Consider the following 24345-nt stretch of genomic DNA (forward strand, 5'->3'; position numbering starts at 1 on the left):
TGTCATCTAAAACTTTTGACAACTTCTATGTATGTGTGTGGAGAGAATATTGACTAGTTACATCATGACCTGGTATGGAAACACCAATGCCTGTGAATGGAAAAGTCTAATAAAAGCAGTGAATATGGCCGAGTCCATCACAGATAAAGCCCTCCCCTCCACTGAGTGACAGACCATCATCAAGGATCCCCACATCTAGCCCAGGCTCTCTTCTTACTACTACCATCAGGAAGAAGGCACAGGAACCTCAGGACTCACAACACAAGGTTCAAAGACAATTATTACCCCTTGACCATCAAGCTCTTGAACCAGAGGGGATAGCTTCACTCAACTTCACTCAGCCATAACTGAAATATTCCCACAATCTATGGACTCACGTTCAAAGACTCTTCATCACATGGTCTCAATATTTATTGCTTATTTTTAATGCTTTTTTTCCTAATTTATCCCATGGCTGTTCCCCTCAACAATATGAATATGGTTTTGGATACAGTTGAGGGGAATGAATTACCGGGGGAAGCCACACTAACTGGGCCTCTGACATTGAGTCTGGTGTTGTTGCTCAGAAGAGATGGGGAGGAGCAGAGGTCTACATTAGTGATAGGGGACTCTGAGGTTAGAGAAGTACTCATGAGATTCAGTGGATATGATAGAGACACCCGGATGGCTTCACAGATGCCAGGGTCAGGGACGTCTCAGATTGGGGCCACAATATTCTAAAGGGGTAGAGTGGGCAGCCAGATGTCTTGGTACACATTGGCACCAATGATGTAAGTAGAAAAAGCAAGGAGGTCCTGAAGGGAGAGTTTGGGGAGCTAAGTAGGACCTCCAGGATAGCAGTCTCTGCATTGTTGCCACTGGCACGCATCATAAGGGTAGGAATAGGATTATTTGGCAGATGAATGTGTGGCTGAGAAACTGGTACAGGGGGCAGACTAATTTCAAAACATTGAACTAATTAGAAAAACAAGGGAGTCTGAAATGATGTGACTCTTGGTTTGTTCTTTATTTTAAGTGAGGCAAGCACTTACCATCAGGTAGCATGATGACGTATGCATACAATCATAATGGATATCTGTAAAACTCCTCCCTGCTTAGCAATAAACTCTAAATCAATATAGAGTACATTTCAACTAGATACAAAATATCTTATATAATACAACTACAATGCAGACATCCACAGCATAGTCAATTTTTAAATTGTTCCATTCAGATCCAAAGATTTACTTGCAGCAGAGACGTTCTTACTCTTCTGCTTGGCAGGTGAGACTTGGGGCTGTAAAACAATCTCAGATTCTGGGGCCTCCTCTGTGTTGGCTGTAGGAGTTGACTCTGAGACTACAGCAAGTGGTTCTGGCACCTCTGAACACTTCTTCTTCCTTTTTCTTCTGGTTTGTGCATGTTGGGAAGGTCCACGTAGATCACTGCAGTATTCTCTTATTAATCCTTCTATTGCTCCCTTTATGATCTCATCTCTCCTCTTGGTTTCCTCACCACAACATCATCTGATGAGTCTACTGTTTTTGTGTGCTTAGTCCACTGCTCTACTCCCTCTACACCAATGACTGTGTGGCTAGGCATAGCTCAAATATCATCTACAAATTTGGTAATGATACAACTATTCTTGGTGGAGTTTCATATCTAGATGAGAGGGCATACAGGAGTGAGATATACTAACTAGTGGAGTGGAGTCGCAGTAACAACCTGGCACTCAACGTCAATAAAACGAAAGAGCTGATTGTGGACTTCAGGAAGGGTAAGATGAAGGAATACATACCAATCCTCATAGAGGGATCAAAAGTGGAGAGAGAGAGCAGTGTCAAGATCTCTGAGCACCTAACCTGGTCTCAGCATATCGATGCAGCTATAAAGAAGGCAAGACAGTGACTATACTTCATTAGGAGTTTGAAGAGATTTGGTGTGTTAACAGATACACTCAAAAGCATCTATAGATGTACAGTGGAGAGCATTCTGACAGGCTGCATCACTGTCTGGTATGGGTGGCCACTGCACAGGACCAAAAGAAGCCGCAGAGGGTCATAAATTTAGTCAGCTCCATCTTGGGTATAGCCTACAAAGTACCCAGGACATCTTCAAGGAGCGGTGACTCAGAAAGCAGTGTCCATTATTAAGGATCCCCATCATCCAAGGCATGCCCTTTTCTCATTGTTACCATCAGGTAGGAGGTACAGAAGCCTTGAAGGCACACATTCAGCAATTCAGGACAGCTTCTTCCCCCTGTCATCCGATTCTTAAATGGACATTGAACCCATGAACACTACCTCACTTTTCTAATATTATTTATGTTTTTGTATGATTTTTCATCTATTCAATATGCATATATACTGTAATTGATTTATGTATTTTTACTTTTTTTCTTCTATATTATGTATTGCATAGAACTGCTGCTGCTAAGTTAACAAATTTCATGACCCATGCCGGTGATAATAAACCCAATTCTGATTTTGATTCATTGACTCCTTTCTCTTTGGCCTTCCATTCATCCAACTGGGCTTTGGTCTTTGCATCTACTTTTACAAGCAGCTTTTTGCCTCCCACTGGAACACCATGCAATTCCCTGAATCCACGCAGAGTAGATTCTGGTTCTTTATACTTACAAAAGCTGAATGTTTGCAACTTTCCCTAAGCTCCTTGAACTCTCTTCCAGCCTAAAACCAAGCTACGTTTCACAAGTAACTGCCTGATTAACATATCAGAAGCTTATTTAGATATGATGCCTACAAAAACTGTTGTTGTCAGACTATAGTTTTCATCACTTTCACAATTCCTCTAGGCAGCATGGTCCTTCCTTGGTCCAATATACTTTCCAACCAGAGGCACAGAGATTGGCACCAACACTTGTTTGTTCTCTGTTAGGGAATGGTTCATGGTGTACAGCAAGGAGACAGTTGTGGCATCATCCAGTACCTTTCATAATTCGCTTTCAGTTGGCTTCATTGCAGGGGGTATGGCATGTAAATAGTGAATGGATATCCAATCTATTTGTAGTTGTCTTAGCCGGTCACATCCCCACAATGCTGGTCCTTCTGTTTTTACTACATGCAAGCTCAGTGCGGCTTGTTGGTTACTGTATTTCACTGTTAAAAATGCCATTCCCACAGGAGTTATGTTTTCTTTCCAATATAAGTTTTTAATTGGTTATCTGCAAGCTTCAGTTCAGTATCTTTGAGATGCTATTCAAACACATTTTATGGACTGACTGAAACAGCCAAGCCACCTTCCAATTAATTTGCCATTCACTTCTGGTGTAAGCCATTTTGCTTGTCTATTGTTAGTTTTCACATTGTAAATCTCAAGCCTACTCAGTCCTGTGTAACTCTTATCATTATCAGAATTTTCATCATCAGCATGTGGATTAGTGCTCTTTTGAAAACTGCAACTCGATTTTCTTTTAGCTTTTTCTCTTCTCTGTACAGTCCACTTATTTTTGTCTACCCAACATGTTATTTATAGGTGTCCTATTTTGTTGCATTTTCTGCAAGTTTAACCTTTAAACCTGCATTGGTCTGGTGTATGTGAGCCCCTGTCACAACGGTAACAAAATTTGTTCTGCCAGCCGGTTTCTGTTTAGACGTTGCAATTTTGTTCACACTCCGTTTCATTCCTGACTGCAACTCAATTGCATCCCTGTCATTAACAGAGCAATTTCAACTGCTCTTTTAAATGTAAGTTGTGCTTAATTAGGAGCCATTTTTGAATGCTTTCTTGTAAGATTCCATGAACTAAACAATCTCTTAGTGCTTCATTAAGCCTTATACCAAGCTGACAGTTCTCAGACCATCTCTTCAATTCAACCACGCAAGCTGAAAGGGACTCCCCTTCCTTTTGATTCCACTTACGAAAGCTAAAGCGTTCTGCAATGAACAGTAGTTTTGGTTCTAAATGTTCCTGCATTGCTTTCACAATAGGAGCAAGGCACATTTCAGCTGGTTCAGTTGGAGCAATTAAACTTTGAAGCAAACTGAGTGCCTTTAAACCCAATGCACTATTTTACTTGGCTGTTTTATTTGCTTCAAAGTATTGCTCGATTTGCTCAGATTACACGAGCCAGTTACCCGTTGAGCAATCAAGCATGTCTATCTTTTCAATGCAGTTAGCCATTTCTGATTTTTTTTTGGTATTATCACTTGGTACTCAATGTTTATGAATCCATGAATTTGTTCATTTTCTGCCTTTAAAAAAAAAACTTGACTGTCTTGTGCATGTGCTGCTCTGATTTTTTTACTCACCGTTCCTCACTGTGCTTTTGTTTTAACTCAAACATCTTGTTGCGCTTCAACAGATTGTTAGATGTTTCAGACTCATTTTAAAAATACCTCATTACTACTGTTATGTTTTGTAACTTCAAAACATTAAACTAATTAGAAGAAAATAAGCGAGGCACGCTCTTATCAAATGGTAGCGTGATGACCTATGCAATTCACATATTTTTACATATAACCATAATGAATTATATAAACAACAAAGAATGATTAATCGAACAACATATTTACAAGATTACTCAAATATTACTGAAATATTAAATATGCAACAGTAGGGCATTAGAATTCTGGATCATTGGATCTTTTCTGGGGAGGGTATGACTGGTACAAACAGGACCGGAACGTGAGGGGAACCAATATCTTCCAGGCAGGATTTGCTGGGGCTGTTGGGGAGGGAATAAACTCATTTATTGGGAACCAAAGTGACAGGGCTGTTGGTTTGCAAGCAGAGGTAGTGTGTAGTGGGACTGTCAGGAAGGACAGGCAAGATGATAGGGCAAAATTGTGGACATGGTGATGAGTTGCAGTGAGGAAGGAGGACATAACCAAAAAGGGTATTGAATTGAATTGACTTTATTACTTACATCCTTCATATACATGAGTAAAATCTTTACGTTATGTCTCCATTGCAATGTGCAATTTAGAGTAATTTATAATAAGGAATATATACAATTGGATGGTCAATATAACATAGAAATACAATTGTATCAGTCTGATAGCCTAGTGGAAGAAGCTGTCCTGAGCCTGTTGGTCCTGGCTTTTATGCTGCGGTACTGTTTTGTGGATGGTAGCAGCTGGAACAGTTTGTGGTTGGGGTGACTCAGGTCCCCAATGATCCTTTGGGCTCTCTTTACATACCTGTCTTTGTAAATGTCCTGAATAGTAGGAAGTTCATATCTACAGATGCGCTGGGCTGTCCACACCACTCTCTAGGGAGCCCTGCAATTGAGATAAGTATAGTTCCCATACCAGGCAGTGATGCAGCCAGTCAGGATGCTCCCAGTTGTGCCCCTGTAGAAGGCTGTTAGGATTTGGGGGCCCATACTAAACTTCTTCAACTGTCTGATACAGGGTTGAAGGTTTTATACAGAATAATGTAGATGATCTAGTAGTGCACTTAGAGATTGGTAGGTTTGACATTGTCGGCATCAATGAGTTGTGGACAAAAGACAATAACATTTGGGAGCTTAACATCCAAGGATACACATTGTATCACAAAGACAGACAGGTAGGCAGAGGGGGTGGGGTGGCTCCGTTGGTAAAAAAAAACAATGAAATCAAATCCTTAGAAAGAGTTGCCATGGATTGGTAGATATTGGTAGATTGGTAGGCCGCAGGGAACAGTACTCTCTCCGGTCCTGTTCACCCTGTACACATCAGACTTCCAATATAACTCGGAGTCCTGCCATGTGCAGAAGTTCGCTGATGACATGGCCATAGTGGGGTGTGTCAGGAATGGACAGGAGGAGGAGTATAGGAAACTGATACAGGACTTTGTGATATGGTGCAACTCAAACTACCTGCGTCTCAATATCACCAAGACCAAGGAGATGGTGGTGGACTTTAGGAGATCTAGGCCTCATATGGAGCCAGTGATCATTAATGGAGAATGTGTGGAGCAGGTTAAGACCTACAAGTATCTGGGAGTACAGTTAGACGAGAAGCTAGACTGGACTGCCAACACAGATGCCTTGTGCAGGAAGGCACAGAGTCGACTATACTTCCTTAGAAGGTTGGCGTCATTCAATGTCTGTAGTGAGATGCTGAAGATGTTCTATAGGTCAGTTGTGGAGAGCGCCTTCTTCTTTGTGGTGGCGTGTTGGGGAGGAAGCATTAAGAAGAGGGACGCCTCACGTCTTAATAAGCTGGTAAGGAAGGCGGGCTCTGTCGTGGGCAAAGTACTGGAGAGTTTAACATCGGTAGCTGAGCGAAGGGCGCTGAGTAGGCTACGGTCAATTATGGATAATTCTGAACATCCTCTACATAGCACCATCCAGAGACAGAGAAGCAGTTTCAGCGACAGGTTACTGTCGATGCAATGCTCCTCAGACAGGATGAAGAGATCAATACTCCCCAATGCCATTAGGCTTTACAATTCTACCACCAGGACTTAAGAACTTTTTAAAAGCTATTATTAATGCTTTTTGAGATAGTGATTTAGATGTATATCATATTTTTTACTGAGTTAAGTATTGTATGTAATTAGTTTTGCTACAACAAGTGTATGGGACATTGGAAAAAAAAGTTGAATTTCCCCATGGGGATGAATAAAGTATCTATCTATCTATCTATCTATCATATAAAATCCTTGTGGGTAGAGTTATGAAACTGCAAGGATAAAAAGACCCTGATGGGAATTATAAACAGGCTTCTGAACAGTAGCCAGGATGTGGTCTACAAATTACAAGGTGAGACAGAAAAAGCTTGTCAGAAGGACAATGGTATGATAGTCATGGGGGATTTCAGTATGCAGCTGGATCAAAGCAAAAGAGAGGGTATATAATGGGTCAAAAATTAGTAGGAAGTTAGAGGATTGGGAAACTTAAAAATCAACAAAAGGCAAATAAAAAGCCATAAGGGGGTAAAAGGTGAAATGTGATGGTAAGCTAACCAACAATATCACAGACGATTCAAAAAGGTTTTTTTCAGATTTATAAAGAGTAAAAGAGAGGAGAAGGTAGATATTGGACTGCTGGAAAATGATGCTGGAGAGGAGGTGGTAATGGGGAATGAGGAAATGGCAGATGACCTAAATAAGTAGTTTGTATCAGTCTGCACCATGGAAGACACTAGCAGTCGGCCAGAAATTTGAGAATGTCAGGTGACTGAAGTGAGTGAAGTTCCTATTACTAGAGAGGAGGTGCTTGGGCTGGAAGGTCTGAAGGTAGATAAGTCCTTTTACATCGTATGTCAGTGATTTGGAGGACAGAATTGATGGCTTTGCAGCAAAACCTGTGGAGAATATGAAGACAGATGGAGACACAGGTAGTGTTGAGAAAGCAGGGAGGCTGCAGAAGGACTTGGACAGATTAGGAGAATGGGCAAAAAAGCAGCAAAAGGAGTACAGTATCAGGAAGTGTATGGTCATATAGTTTAGTAGAAGGAATAAATTCATAGACTATTTTCTAAATGGGAAAAAAATTAAAAATCCGATGTGCAAAGGGACTTGGGAATCTTCGTGAAGGTTAATTTGCCGGTTGAGTTGGTATTGGGGAAGGCAAATTCAATGTTATAATTCATTTCAAGAGGACTAGAATATAAAAGCATGGATGTAATGCTGAGACTTTAAAAAGTACCAGTGAGGCCTTACTTGGAGTATTGTGAACAGTTTTGGGCCACTTATCTAAGAAAAGGCGTGCTGACATTGAAGAGGGTTCAGAGGAGTTTTTGCGGGACTGATAGCTGTGGGCTTGTACTCACTGGAATTTAGAAGAATGAAGGGGGATTTTATTGAAACCTATGGGATGTGGAAAAGCCTTGATAGAGTAGACGTGGAGAGTACATTTCCTGTGGTGGGGAGTTTCAGACCAGAGGGCATCTCTCAGAATAGAGGTACATTGCTTTACAGTGCAGATGAACAGGAATTTCTTTAGCCAGAGGGTGGTCAGTCTGTGGAATTAATTGCCACAGGCGGCTGTGGAGGCCAGATCATTGTGTGTACCTAAGGCAGAGGCTGATAAGTTCTTGATTAGTCAGAGCGCGCAAGGCTACAGACAGAAGGCAGGAGAATGGGTTTGAGAGGGAAATGGGTCAGCCATGATCAATGGTGGAAAAGACCCATGGGCCAAATGGCCTAATTCTGCTCCTATGTCTAATGGTTTTACTGTCTCTTTGCTTTTGTATTTGTACAGTTTAGTTTTGTTTTGCACATTGATTGTGTCTGTCCTGTTGTATGTGGTCTTTCACTGATCCTAATTTGTTTCTTGTATTCACTGTGATTGATTGTTTGCAAGAAAATGAATCTCAATTGTGTATGGTGACGTATATGTACTTTGATAATAAATTTACTTTGAAATTTGAACTTTTAACTTTGTTTGGTTTTTCTATCTACCTCATGATTGGCTCTGCCAACCACTCTCCCCATATGTAGCAGTCTGTGGGCCCCACAGCAATATCATCAGCTACCTAAGAAACAAAGACTGAAGTTGAGGTTAGTCATTGTTAACCCTAGAGGAATGCCTTTGAAGAATATCTGTTGGTCAGTTTAAATTACTAGTTTTACTTCTTGGAAGGTAAAGTAAAATAGAAGAGTCGTGATTGATTTTGAAATGGTCTGAACTTGTATTATTTGCCCTTACGTTGGAATTGTCTCAATATCATATTCCGGTGTAGAACCTGATGGTTATTCTCGAGTTGCATAGTGGAGATGTGCTTCACCTGGCCAACGTTAGTAACAGATAGCACAACCACTACCACAGTCAAGCCTATTTCCAGTATTCATGGGAAGCTATTGATGCCGTTTGCCCTATCAGTGGAGGAATTAGCTGGAGTTGGCATTGTTAAAAGTAGATTCTAGGCAGTTTCATAGTCGGAGGGGAATCCACTTCAACTAAGACATTTACTCAAGTTAGTCACTTCTGACCCAGCTTTGACGGACACCCGTAACCCAGTGAGACATAAAAATCTATTCCTGCGGAAGCAGCAAGAAGGCTTTTCTAATTGGAAAGAACTTAAGTCATTTTACTCTTCCCACATTTATTCCCTCTAGTCCTCGCTCTGGAAATAGGTTTGAGAGTCAGGCCAGTTAGACCATGTCCAAAATTAACTTCCATTATTTCACATTGGAATAACCCAGCAGCTTATGCCAAGTTTCAGTCCTGAGGACCAATTTCCATTAATCATCATGCTTCTCATTTGGAGAGGCACAGTAGCGTAGTGGTTAGCACGACACTTTACAGTACAGGCAATCTGAGTTCAATTCCCACCACTGCCTGTAAGGAGTTCATTTGTTTTCCCTGAGACGGTCTGGGTGCTCCAGTTTTCTCCCACAATCCAAAGATGTAGCAGCTGGTATGTTAATTGGTCATTGTAAATTGTCCCACAATTAGGCTAGGATTAAATTGGGGGATTGCTAGGTGGCACATCTCGAAGGGCTGGAGGGGCGTACTCCATGATATATCTCAGTAAATAAATAAAATGAAGGTGTACACTTATTGTATCATTCCAAAGACAAAGTTTCCGAGTCAACCCAGCATTATGGTTCCCAAAATGCAACAAAGCATACCTAAGACAAATAATTCAGATCAACTCAATGTGCAATGTACGGAAATACCGTAGATCGCATACAACTTCCATTTTAATACAATCATATTGTAGGCAAAAAAGTGTGTAGTCTGACATTCTGACTTGCACTTAGGTAAAAACATCAGCCCCTTGTGCACAAAAGGACATTTGAAATAAGGTTGTTGTAACTAGTTTCAACTGCAATGCCAGCTACTACTATTGATGCAGTATCTTAGGGGACATCTTGGGGAATTCCAAAAAGTTGTTTGGTATGCTGATTTTGAGTAATACCTTACAAGAAGAACTCAACATGTTGCTTTAATATACTTGAGATTGTGATTTTGATATTCAGCAGAAGAGTTGCAGATCTTTGTATTCCCTGTTTAACTCTACTACACACTGGAAACAGTCCATCGAAGAAGAAACAGAACTTCATTCAACCATGCTCCACACATCTAAAAATATCAAATATGCAGCCAGTGCATTTCATTTTGTACATTTTTGATTTCCAAAAAAATATAAGAACCGATTCTGAAACAATATGTGTTGTGTTAACATGTGTTAAAAATGTGATCTAGGAATATATTTACAGTAATGTATCACTGTTTTAAGTATGATTGAGATTTTGGAAAAATATATATGTGAATTTCCAGACGCCTTTAAATCACTATGTTAAATATCTGCCACGTGAAAGATCCCCTTCACTCTCAAGCCCCCCGTGTGTAGAGTCTTTAGTGAGCTTCCCACCTGCTGTGGAAGAAATTGAGGCGAGACACCAGACCGGGAGGTCACCCATAAGAACCAAAAGTCTTTGGTAATTTCATAACTTAGTGAAAAGTCCATTTAAATTCTCAAGCAAGTTATCCATATACTGATGTTTCTTTAACCTTACTTTCAGGACATTCTATGTATAGGTTTACCTCATTAATGGAAGCCTTACAAGATTATTCTTAAGCTATTTACAAGCCCCTAAACAGACTAAATTTATAAACAGCAGCCAGCAGAAATCTACCCATTCAATTTTAAGCAGTGGAGTGCAGATGAATGCTCAAAATGAAATGCAATTTCAGATGCAAATGTTCTTATAGTTTACAATCAGAGTTTAAGAGCTTCATTAAACCATGGAAAAGAAAAGCAAGTTGTATCCATGGTAGTCAAAGTTGGCTTGAGCATGTCACAAAATGCACCTTTATATTCTGTGGATCGTGCACTATTTATTTAATATAAATATTCAATGTGAAGTTTGGCTGGTTAGCTTAGTAATGTCCTTGGTAATTGGTTTAATTAATGTTTTAGTTACTATGTGTTAATTCATTAAGCCATGCTTAATTGTGAGAAATTCCAACTGACAGTAATTATTCAGGAAGTAGGATTACTTCTAAAAGAATTACACTGTTAAAGCAGTGTCAGGGTGGTAAAGCTTCCACACACAGGATGATCCTGGCCTACTTCTTTATATCTGACTACAGCTTTCTGTAAAACCTATTAGCATTTCCAGCACTAGACCCATAAGGTTATCTGGAGAGCTGGGCTGTATTAGTTCACAAAACATATTATGTCTGTTTCAGACATCGATGAGAATGAAATAATAAAATGTCTTGAATTTGGAAATAACTCTAAAAGTGTGTAGCTTGGGTGGGTGGTGGCGATGAGACCCTTTCCCTATGTCACAGTTGAGTTTCCGTAGTGATGACCAATCAGCTGATTGATAAGTATATAAAGGCCAAGCATTCAGAGGATACACCACAAATGAACACTTCTCTGATTAATGTCTCCTTGTATGGTGATGAAATTTTTGCAACCCAACCACGTCTTGATTTTGTTGAAACTCACTTGTTCATTGTTTCACGCGCTTGAACAGAAATAAATTCACATCATAAACACACTGTTAAAACTTATACTTATAAACCCCAGCTAAGTACATAGAGCGGTGTACAGTATATAAGGTATATAGTCAGTGTGAAAGTTACATACAGCTATAATGTCAGAATAATCATAGGTATTTGTTATAGAGTACTGCCGCATAAACATGTTCTTTAGCTCATCTAGTCATTGCTGAACTGTTATTCTGCCTAGTCTCACCGACCTGCACCTGGACCATACCCCTCCATTCCCCTTGCATCCATGTACTTATCCAAACTTATCTTAAATGTTGAAATAAAGCTCTTATCCACTACAGTTGTATCCACAGTTGTACTACACCTACAAAAGCTGAAGTTCCTCCTTTTAGCAGTAAACTTGCGGGGGGGGGGGGGGGGGTTTGTGTTTCAGTTTATTAACAACTCCTTGGAATATAGATTTTAAAAAAATAATTCAATGTGCTGAATTTTTGTACTTCGCTTCCAAAAAGTGAGGTGGTATATTCACTTTGAAGAATTTGGAGCACCCATGGGAAATGAGGAAATTAGAATGTTTATTCTTCTTTGGTCACTTCTTTAATAACTGATCTAATGTTATTTCTACAGCAGAATGCAGTGAGAAAGAGTTCAGAGAAGTTGTATCAAGGCTAAAAGACTGGTTCAAAGTGTTACATGAAAATGGAAACCACAACAAAAAGAGTCACGTGTTTCAGAGGCAGGACAAGGACCGAGTTAGTAAGTGCTTTTTCATTATGTTTTCTTTATTGAATATTCTCTTTTCTTCAAGCAAAAGGTAATATAAAATCTATCACTTATAACCAGTTGTCGTGTGAAAGTTTTATTTTGCACAAGTTACCTTCCTCGTCTTTAGTCTAGTACAGAAGGTTAAGGCACAGTGGATCTGAGGAGTGCTGGAACTGGATCCAAAATGTCATGGTGATAAGAAGGCAGAGGATAGTCTTTCTGTATGGAACTCTGTACTGCAGGGATCAGTTCTGGGGTCTTTGTTGTTTGTAATAGATGTAAATGACTTGGAAAGAATGGAAGTGATCTGATTGGTAATTTTTTGTATGATGGAATAGCAAGGCTGCCTTAGGATACAGCAGCACAAAGGACAGATGAAAAGTTGGGCGGGGCAGTGGCAGATGGAATTTAATCCTGGCAAGAGTTAAGTGTATTTTGTGTGGTCAAGTTCTGGAAGTAATTGGCAGTGACTTGGGGGAGCTTTGACGAACAGATAGACCGTGTGATGCAAGTCCATAACTCAATGAAAGTGGTGACATAGCTGAATAGAGTAGTGAAGAAGGCATTTGGTAGCTGTACAAAATAATTAGTTAGACCACATTTAGAGTATCAGAATCAGGTATATTATCACCGGCATGTGACATAAAATTTGTTAATTTAGCTGCAGCAGTTCAATGCAATACATAATTAACGGAGAGAAAAAAATAAAATAAAAATAATAATAATAATAAATAAACAAGTAGCTCAATTATGTATACTGAATAGATTTTAAAAACTTGCAAAAACAGAAATACTGTATATTGAAAAAAAGTGTAGTATCCAAAAATTCAATGTCCATTTAAACATTGGATGGCAGAGGGGAAGAAGCTGTTCCTGAATCACTGAGTGTGTACCTTCAGGCTTCTGTATCTCCTACCTGATGGTAACAGTGAGAAAAGGGCATGCCCTGGGTGCTGGAGGTCTTTACTAATGATCCTTTCTGAGACACCACTCCTTGAAGATTTCCTGGGTGCTTTGTAGGCTAGTACCCAAGATGGAGCTGACTAGATCTACAATCTTCTGCAGCTGTATACAGTTCCAATTGGCACACTACAGGAAGGACATGGTAGCAATAATGAGACTGCAGAAGAAATTTGCAAGATTGTTGCTTGGGATGAAGGGCTGTAGTTCCAAGGAGAGTTGAATTGAATTGACTTTATTTCTTACATCCTTCACATACATGGGCAGTAACACATTATGTCTTCATCTAACTGTGCAATGTGCAATCTTAGTAATGTATAATAAGTAGAACAGTCAATGTAACATAGAAATACACTTAAATCAGCGTTAGTTAATCAGTCTGATGGCCTGGTGGAAGAAACTGCCTGTTGGTCCGGCTTTTACACTGCGGTACCGTTTCCTGATGGTAGCAGCTGGAATAGATTGTGGTTGGGGTGACTCAGGGCCCCAATGATCCAGCAGGTCCCTTTTACACACCTGTCTTTGTTAATGTCTTGAATCATGGGAAGTCCACAACTACAGATGTGCTGGGCTGTCCACACCACTCTCTGCAGAGTCCTGCGATTAAGGAAGTTCCCATACAGTGATGCAGCCAGTCAGCCCCTGTAAAAAGTTCTCAGGATTTGGGGACCCATACCAAACTTCCTCAACCCTCTGAGGTGAAAGAGGTGCTGTTGTGCCTTTTTCACCACACTGCTGGTGTGTACAGATCACATGAGGTCCTCGGTGAAGCCAAGGGACTTAAAGCTTAAACTTAAAGAGATTGAATGGGCCAGCTTTATTCCCACCAGACGAGGGATAGACATTGGATAGATTTTTTTCTTCCCTCAACCTAGCACTCAAAGGGAACAGGTGTACCCAGAGACAGGAAAAATTTAAGGAGATCGGAGAAGTAAGCTTCTCATACAGTCTGGTGGTTATCTGGAACAAGTTGTCAGAGGAAGTGATAGAAGCACGAACAATTACATTGTTTAAAATGAAATATTTAGAAAGGGAGGTACTGAACAGAAAGACCTTGAGGAATATAGATTTAATGCGGTAAATAAGTTTAGCATTAGGAGGCATTATGGTAGATATGAACAGGTGGGTTGAAAGGAACTACCTCACAAAATGCTGGAGGAACTCAGCAGCCCAGGCAGCATCTACGGATAAGAGTAAACAGTCGATGTTGTCAGGCCAAGACCCTCCTCTAGGATTCTCTTGTTTCTGTAATTCTATGGTTTAATGTGTGGTGGCGATGCCAAAAAACAAACAGAGGCAGAGAAAATAGATTATGAATCTGCCTTATTTTGCATTTAAGATGTAATACAACTTGTAAGCCCCAATTCCAAATCCTTTCTCAGTTTCCAAAACCTTCACTTATTAGTTGCACAAACAAGCTGGATGAACTCAGCAGGTCGGGCAGCATCCAATGACTGCTCATTTCAACGGATGTTGCCCGACCTGCTGAGTTCATCCAGCTTGATTTGACCACAGCATCTGCAGTATACTTTGTGTTTACTGTTCATTTATTAGTCTCCTGAGTCACTGTCTCCATCTCTATCTGAGCCCAACACCAAGCATCACAACCCCTCATTCCCCAGACAGTCAATCTTTCAGAGCCCCCATTCCAGTCTCCCACCTCCAGAACTAATTTCCCAGTCTCAGTCTTCATTTTCCATTATCAGTTTCTTATTGCATTGTCTATTCTCTTTACTCTAGTTTTCTAATCCCCATTATCGGTGTCTACTCATCCATTTATTTCCCATTTCCCTGTCATCTGATCATACAGTCTAGAGTTTCTCATTCCCAGTATGATACCAAATTCACTGGTCTCTTACTTAGTCCTTGGTTACCAGTCTCCTAAGCCCTAAATGTATGCCTGTGGAATATACCATTCATGAATCAGCATCTTTTAGAACTCTATCCAAAAGTCTTAAGAAAAATAATGTTTGCACTTGGAATGTAATAATATTATACCATAAGACATTTGAGTACAATTAGGCCATCGGGCCATTGAGTCTGTGCTGCCATTCAATCATGGCTGATCCTTTTTTTAATCTCCTCCTCAACCCCAGTTCCCGGCCTTCTCTCCGTAACCTTTGATGATATGTCCAATCAAGAACCTGTCAATCTCTGCCTTAAATACGCCCATTCGACCTGGCCTCCATAGCTGCAGGTGGCAACAAATTCCACAAATTCACCACCCTTTGGCTAAAGAAATTTCTCCACATCTCTGTTTTGCAAAGGATATCCTGAGGCCGTGCCCTCTTGCTGTAGACTCTCCCACCATGTGAAACATTCTTTCCACAACTATTCTGTCTAGGCTTTTCAATATTTGAGAGGTTTCAGTGAGATCCCCCCTCATCCTTCTGAATTCCAGCAAGTACAGATCCAGAGCCATCAGACGTTCCTCATAAGATAACCCTTTCATTCCTGGAATCATCCTTGTGAACCTCCTCTGAACCGTCTCCAATGCCATCACACCTTTTCTAAGATGAGGGGCCCAAAACTGTTCACAATGCTCAAGGTGAGGCCTCACCAGTGCTTTATAAAGCTTCAGCATCACATTCTTGCTCTTGTATTCTAGACCTTTTGAAATGAATGCTGACATGGCATTTGCCTTCCTCACCACTGACTCAACCTGAAAATTAACCTTTACGGTATTGTGTATTTGTTGGTGGTGGTATTTTTGAGTTATCTGGGACAGGTTGTCAGGGGAAGTGACAGAAGCACAAACAATTACACTGATTTCTTATCAATATCATGGAATACCCTACAGTTTTGTAGCAGTTAGCATATTACTATTGCAACATCAACAACCCGGGTTCAATTCCACCACTGTCTGTAAGGAGTCTGTATGTTCTCCCATTAACCCTTGGGTTTTTTACGGTCGCTCTGGTTTCCTCATATGTTCAAAAGACATACGTGTTAGTAGATTAATTGGTGGATTACACAGAGTGTAATCGGGTACTGCAGTCTTGTTTCGTTAAGCCACTTGTTCCTGTGCTACATCTCTAAATAAATAAAAAAGCAATTTTTAAAAACCACGCAAAGCTCTTAATGTCAAAATGGAGATTAGAAAAATATTTGACTATGTAATCTGTCAATATTAATTAAATAGCACAAATTAGTTTAGATTAGAATATTTTGTATTTAAGAACAACCGTTGATATTCAGTTTTGCAGTGTTTCTTCAAGGCTTAGCATGTCATTCATTCAGAAGAATATCTCTGGTTAAAATCATGTTTACCCACACTGGTAGAATTATCAATATGTTTTCAATAGGATGAAAACCATTTACAGTGAAAATTGTATATCATGAGCTGTAGATGGCTATAGATTAGAAGTGATGAAGAAATCTCAATTTTGATTTTGGTCTACCATGTTTATATACAATTAAAACTCCTTATTTGTCCAAGTAATTCTCTTTAAACAAACTTAATATGGTAATCTGACTTTTTTCATAATATTCTTTTGAAAAACTAATCAACATGTGTAAGATCATTCTTTAAGACAATTCTTTGTTTGTACATAGTGTTACGTTCCCCAGTAACCGGGTAATTTTCCAGCAAAGATAGATGGATCCACCTAAGCCTGATGCTTCTATTTTCAAACGTTTTTATTTATAAAGGGGCACAAACGTATGGTTAATACAAAACATTCAGATCATATACGTCGTCACAACTCAATCTAAAGCACAGGTATAGTAATAATCAATCAGAAATAAGCTCTACAATTGTCTAGGGGTAATGTAGATATATATCGTTTACTGGATATTTAAAAGTCTTTTTGCGGTCACTGCAGTTCCACCAGCCGCCATCGGTTGTGGTGTCGCGTTGGTGCACTTTTGGTTAGAAAGAGAGAGAGAGAGAGATGTCATTAAACAGCTTCACCTGCCCGGGTCCCTACGGAGCACCGCCGTGGAATCAGAAGAGCAGGCTTCCCGGTTGTTAGTTAAAAGCGATTGTCCGTGATTCCATCCACAGACTCCCGATCCGGAGTCTAACGCACGTGGCTTCCTTCAGAATGGCGTCCCGCTCCGACGGGAAGCACTATCATGTCTTCTTCGTGTGTCTCCTTGGTGCGTCTGAGGCCCCGCCTCGACAGCCCACCTTTTTATCTGGACTGGCAGGGTTGTAGATGTCCATCAGGGTGGGGGGGCGAGGCAATCCTTCCCCCATCACCCACCTCACATTGCCCTGCGATTTTGCACGTAGGCCAGTTCCTTATCCCACAATGGTGTCTCCCAAGACAATGGCTACGTCTGAGGTTTTTGTCTTGTTGAGCGACCAGCCCACTTTGCCCGAGGGCTCTCTCTCTTTTGCGATTCTCCCAAAGGAGGGGGCTGAGGTCATAACAATAGACATTTGAGAAGAATTCCAAGTTTGAAAAGGTCCTTATTTGTCTCGATGATCAATTCAAAATCTTTAGAAATATAGTTTGAAATATGTAACTTAGCTGTGATGTTAGTAATAGTGTGACAGAGGAAAGTAGCGAGCATTCTTGACATAAAAAATACCTGTATTTGATTACACTGTACGACGCTGAGGTACTTTCTAAGATGTACTGGACGTGTCTTTGGGTGCTTTGGGTCTTTTAACATTGGACACCCTCATCGAGGCGTCCTAGTCAGAATTGATCAGGTCGTGGCTTGTGTCCTAGCAACATTGGTCCATGGTCACAGCACTTGATCCCTAGCAACTGGAGGCTCACTCAGCAGCCTCTGTGACAGTCCTGATGACTCTTCATTGCAGTCCCATAATGCCAAGGAGAGAGTAGGTTCTACAGAGCAAACAGCAAGAAAAACCTCTACACACATCCTCCGTCGGCTCATATCATGTTCTCTCTCCCTGTCTCTGGCACTGCTCTACTAGCTCCTGGTATTTGGCTTTCTTACGCTCGAAAGTCTCCTCAATCTGATCTTCCCACGCCATTGTCAGTTCTATCATGACCACCTGCTTTGAGGTTTCTGACTATGTCAGGCCTCAGTGAACTTTAATTGCTTGTAAGATTGATTTGCAGTTGCCAGTCAGACTCTGTGGTGAGCAAGCCTGCTGGTGATCTGGACTGAAGCTGTGGTTGGTCTCCAGCTTTGACAAAGGCTATGTGCTTTCTGGTTTGACGGAAGTGCTTATTGTTGTTAATGGCCAAGGAGATATTTTCTGCCACTCCCTCAGCACCTGGTTATGGCGCCAGCAGAAGAGGCCTTCTCACAAGGCTTTTGAGCAGATCCTGCGTATGTGTTCCAGGATCCCTCTGCCAGGGCAGAGAGCACGCGATAGTGCCTCACTTTTGCTCCAAGTAAAATGGTTGGTTGAGCTCAGCAGGACATCGTACACAGCCTGGATCATGAACTTGATGCATTGGAATTCTTTATAGGTGAAATGATAATGAATTAAGCTTGGATCTACACTCAGTTGCCATTTTATTAGGTACACCTGTACACCTTATTACCGTAGATTTCGCACTACAGAGCGCACCTGATTAAAAGCCGCTGGCTTTAATTTTAGAAATAAAATCAATTTTGTACTTGTACAAGCCGCACCGGATTTTCGGCCGCAGGTGTCCCACGTTGTAATATGAGATATTTACACAGAAAGATATTACACGTGAGGATTTTTTAACTTTTAATTAAATCCATATGGTAACATAAACAAATACATATTGCAAATGCTTTTTTTCGAACCGTGCCTGTAACGCGGCTACTTTTAAATATACATACGTATCGGTAACACACAAATTACGTTGCGTATACTTTTTTACTGAACAACATTCCAATATCTCCTAACGACTGGTAAAAAATATATATACTGCAGCCTACCAGGAAAAGTTATTGATCGCCTTTAACTTAAAAGCATTGTTTTGGCTCCGCGCTCGCCCCCCGCCTTCCCGTTTATCGCAAACCGGTATTTCCCACAAGACGCAGCGAAACCGGGTGTGACGTCATAGCATCCCGGGATGTAGTACAGAAAACAAATATAGTTAAAACACTTCTAACTTTAACTAACAAATGAATTACTAAGCGAAAATATTATAAACTAAATAACTGCCATAAAGGCAGCACAATGTTTTTCTTCGAGTGTTTTCCATGTTGATGAGGGTGAGTACTGTTACGAAAACCCCGTAACCAGGTAACTTACCAGCAAAGATAGATGGATCAGCTGAGTCGGATGCTACTATTTTCAAACGTTTTATTCAACAAGGGCACAAACGTATGGTTAATACAAAACATTCAGATCATCAAAACTCAATCTAAAACACCGGTGTAATAATAATCATTCAAAACACAAGCTCGCTCGTTGTCTAGGGGTAATGTAGATTTTATATCGTTCGCTGGATATCTAAAAGTCTTTTAGATCACGGCAGTTTCACTTAGTTGCCGGCGGAAGTGTCGCGTGGGTGCACTTTTGTTAGAAAGACAGAGAACATGAAGCATTTACCCGACAGGTTTTCCAACCTGTAGGAGGTAGTCGGAAGTCTCGTTGGGGGAATGGACTCTCATCTGTGGCTTCCCCTGTAGCTAGGCCGTCTTCCGTGGTGAAGTCGCCAATCCCAGGCAAGGGAAGGACGCACACGAACCCCACCACCGGCTGTAGCTATTAAAACGCTGTCGCAGGATTTCTAGCGTTTCTCCTTCGTGTGTTTTCCTTGGTGCATCTGGGTGCGTCTGAGGGTCCTCCCCTCAGACACTCCTTTATACTTCTTCACGGGATCGCAGGTGTCAATCAGGTTGCAGGTATTGTGATCTCTCTCTCAACCAGCCCACCCTGCCCGAGGGCCTTTCACGTGGTCTCCATGAGACAATAGTCAAAGTCACTTTTATTCTGCTTCTTGGGAGAACGTGGTCTTCCGCACGTCTCTCTCTCTTGGGTCAGTTGACCCCTTAACTAGAGTTCTTGCGATTTTCACAAAGGAGGGGGCCAACGGCATAACAGTACAAATGACTGATTTACAATAATTTAATTGTGAAAGTGCGCTTGATTTATCGTACAATTTCATTGGACCTCTGTGAACTACTCATCAATTTTATTGGTCTACTGTTACGAGGCAAAATGTTTTTGGCGGCATGAAAAAAAATCATGCATTAGCCGCACCGTAGTAAAGGCCGCAGTGTTCAAAGCTGTTCAAAATGTGGGAAAAAAGTAGCGGCTTATAATTCGACATCTACGGTAATACAAACATCTAATCAGCCAATCGTGGCAGCAACTCTTTGCATAAAAGAATGCGGACATGGTCAAGAGGTTCAGCTGTTGTTCAGACCAAACATCCAAATGGGGAAGAACTGTGACCCAACTGACTTTGATTGTTGGTGCCAGACGGAGTGGTTTGAAACTGGTGATCACCTGGGATTTTCACGTACAACAGTCTAGAATTTACAGAGAATGGTGCAAAATAAAACACATCCTCCAGGGAGTGGTAATTCTGTAGTGTAAACTTCATTAATGAGAAAGGTCAAAGGAGAATGGCCAGACTGGTTCAAGCTAACAGGAAGGCAACAGAAACTCAAATAACCATGACCTACAACACTTGTGTGCAGAAGAACGTCTCTGAGCACACAACATGCAGAACCTTTAAATGGATGAGCTACAGCAGCAAAAGAACTCACCAGGTTCCACTTCAGTGGCCCTTTATTAATGTTGGGCTTGAAATTCTGCCCTGTGTTCGTTTAGGAAGAGAGACAACCAACACCGGAATATTACAAAACTTGGCTTTAATGGTGAATCGTAACTGGCACAGCGAATACGCGGAGTCACTGGAGAAGGCGCGTTCCGCCTTCCCCTTACATTCTACTCTTATTTATACCCCTTTTCCCAATTCCAACCCCTCGCTACACATATTTGGTAAGGCCGAACTCTGTTGTACATATTAGGTAATATCGGGCACTTGTGTCCCCCTTATTGGCCCGATGCCATTCACTCACGAGTTACCTGTTTCTTTTGTTTATTAAATTGCGTGACACTAGCAGTTTCGGTGTAGCGGAATCCCCAGTTTCGCTTCCTCCCTCCCTTGTACTCCTGTCTCCTAATATCACGTGAGCCACTTCCTGACCTGTAGTGGCAGTCTCGAATTAACCCTAACATTAACCCTAACATTAGGTACACTTTTGTACCCAATCCAGTGGCCACTGAGTGTACATTTAATGGACTTACATTATTAAATTTCTCAAGTAAAATCTCCATAGTAGACTTAAAGCCATCATAAGCTCTAAAGCAATTAATCCCATTGGTAGCATCTACAACCACGGGTCAGTTACTGTTGAATATTATTTTACACTACGTGTGTTGTCATAACTTTTGAATTCTTTGATCTAAGTTATTATGGTGGACTATCTTTACTCTAAGTTTCATAAGGGTGCTTGTTCTTTCTAGAATCAATTGAAGATTGAGTGAAATTGTGGGAATAAATTGGCCAAGTAATGTAATCATCTCAGTTGTTTCATTGTGCTTAAGAACATTTAATCTTGAATCTGATGTTAAATGCTCAGGTGAGGAGCATTTTAATGCTTCCTTTTTATTTTGGTGTGCTCAAACCTGAATGCTTTTGTGATCCTGGCTCTCTCTTGTTCCATCCTTCACTGTCTGAGCTTTTGTAGTATTTGTCTTTACATACAGTAAGTAAGCAAGCCTAGCACACATTGTCAGACCCTCACATCTGGAGTCTCGAGGGAAGCCGCACACTAGCCCACCAGGATTCCTGACATCACATCAACAGAGACAGACTCCACAACGTTGGATATTTAGACTATCTGGACTTCTTCAGACTTGTGTTTGAAGATAATGTAGTTGGAGGTTTGGGAACAAATATTGCATGTCTGCTGCTTTTATGGACCTGGTACCTCTCCCCTTCCACTTCTCTCATTATCATCACCATTCCCTACAAACGACCTTTAGATCATTCAGGTAAGAGTCCATTGTTTTCTATATCACTGAGGCCACTATGTCTAATCGAGAAAATTACCCCATTAAATGCTAGGTACAAGTGACTTGGAAACATTTGTTGCGGTTCCCTCTTACCCTGGATAATTTTATTCAGTATTCTCTCTATCTAAATTGTTGCAATTCAGTGAGATGATTTTGATTTAATACTCAAGTTGTGCCTCTCCCTACCTTGTTCATTCCTGACATTATACCCTTTGATTCCACATCTTCTCTTTGGATTCCCACTTCCTTTCCATGTTCATTCAGTTCCGGGAATGACCATTCCAGAAGCTACCCCTAAAGCAGTCTTGCTTTATGCAGTCTTTTCCTTCTTGGCTTTCCTTGCCTGTTGATCACTTCATGCAGTTTTCCCTGTCCCTGCCCAATGTGCCAGATCTGAGTGGTGCCATAACAACAACCTTTCACTCAATGTCAGCAAGACCAAGGAGCTGATTATTGACTTCAGGAGGAGGAAACCGGAGATCCTTGAGCCAGTCCTCATTGGAGGATCATAGGTGGAGAGAGTCAGCAACTTTAAATTCCTTGGTGTTATTATTTCAGAGGACCTGCCCTGGGCCTGGCACTTAAGTGTAATTACAAAGAAAGCACAGCAGCATCTCTACTTCCTTAGGAGTTTGTAAATACTTGGCATGACATCTAAAACTTTGACAGACTTCTATAGATGTGTGGTGGAGAGTATATTGACTGGTTGCATCACAGCTTGGTGCGGAAGCACCAATGCCCTTGAACAGAAAATCCTACAAAAAGTAGTAGACATGGCCCAATCTATCACAGGTAAAGCTCTCCCCACCATTGAGCACATCTACACAAGGCAGCATCCATCATCAAGGACTTCCACCACACAGGCCATGCTGTCTTCTCACTGCTGCCACTGGAAAAATGTACAGGAGCTTCAGAACCCACACCACCAGGTTGCAGGACAGTTACTACCCCTCAATCATTAGGCTCTTGAATCAGAGGGGATAACTTCACTCAACTTCATTTGCCCCATCACTGAACTGTTCCCACAACCCATGGTCTCTCACTTTCAAAAACTTTTCATCTTGTGTTTTTGATATTTATTGCTTATTTATTATTATTGTTATTGGTATTATTATTTATTTTGTAGTTGCACTTCATGGTCTCGTACATTGGTTGTTTGTCCATCCTATTAGGTGAGGTCTTTCATTGTGTTCCAGTATAACAAGCCATTGACAACAAGATGTTGAAGCACATAGCAAATGCAGTGGATACGGTCAAACACAACACATCAGGACCAGTACATTCTGGCCCAATTAAGCAGCTGCCCTAATTAGTGGAAGTTGCATGGAAATTGTTGAAAGAAAAAACAGACAAACTACTGTTTAACCGAGTAATAATTTATGTATTTAAATGAAATGCCAAACAAATTAGAACTCTACCATTACCTCTACAGTATTCAAACTGTATTCATTTCTAATCATTATTGACAGAGGTATTCATCTGCTGTGTTCTTCTGATTGACTGTAAATGAACAAAAACAGCACAGACACTTCATGCAGATAATGGACTGCCTTCATAAAATGTTTTAGATGATTGCATCTTCCAAATCTACATTTTTTTTTGTAACATTCAAGATGATTGTTGATCCCTTCATAATTCCTAACTCGTTGAAGTAGTTGAAATCATTTCACTTTCACTCCCGGCCATTTCGGCATCTCCAAGCATGAATGCTTGTAACCGCAGTGAGTGAAACATTTCCAAATTGCCCTACTGCTTATTTCATGCCAACTATCAGTGACAAAAATCACTGCTTTTTGAACACAAACACATGCAACTGATGCTATTTTTAAAAATTTGATCACTCTAAGCACGGAGTTGTGTCTGACGCAAGTTAGAAACTGTTCACAGCAGTCTCCTGCACCAATTTAGTAGCACAGTGTCCCAAATAAACGAAGGGAAACCCAGCTATTTTCTCAATTTAGTTTTCGTTCTTATCCCATATAAGTTGCTGCCCTGATTAATTAACCGACGTCCCAATAAACTGGAAACCACTGTTTATACACAACCAGTTGTCTGCATGTCATACTGAATGTAGTTGAAAGTGCTGTAGATTGAAACAAGCTATCAAAATCTGCTTTTCCTGCATGATTTTTGTTTAGCAGTTATCATTTGTAACCTTTTCAGAGAAATCAGTAGGTGTGATGAGAACTTATCCGTCAGCACTAGAATGTATGGAAAAGCATATTAACAATTCAGGGAGTATCCTGTCATTAATTGTATAACACTGCCCTTGAGACAATGGGGGTTGTTCTCAATAGCAATACCCTGCAAAGGACTTGTAGAAAGGAAGCTCCTG

General features: G+C 40.8%; 1 protein-coding gene across 1 annotated transcript in view; it reads left to right on the top strand.

Annotated features, from left to right (window-relative positions):
- Positions 1–24345, top strand: part of LOC140726010 (uncharacterized) — a 529984-nt gene that overhangs the window by 452251 nt on the left and 53388 nt on the right. Inside the window, exon 9 of the mRNA XM_073041909.1 lies at positions 11972–12100. Coding sequence (XP_072898010.1) covers positions 11972–12100 — 129 coding nt within the window. The remainder of the gene's footprint in view (positions 1–11971; positions 12101–24345) is intronic.

The sequence above is a fragment of the Hemitrygon akajei genome, chromosome 4 (assembly GCF_048418815.1).
Source record: "Hemitrygon akajei chromosome 4, sHemAka1.3, whole genome shotgun sequence".
Lineage (NCBI taxonomy): Eukaryota > Metazoa > Chordata > Chondrichthyes > Myliobatiformes > Dasyatidae > Hemitrygon > Hemitrygon akajei.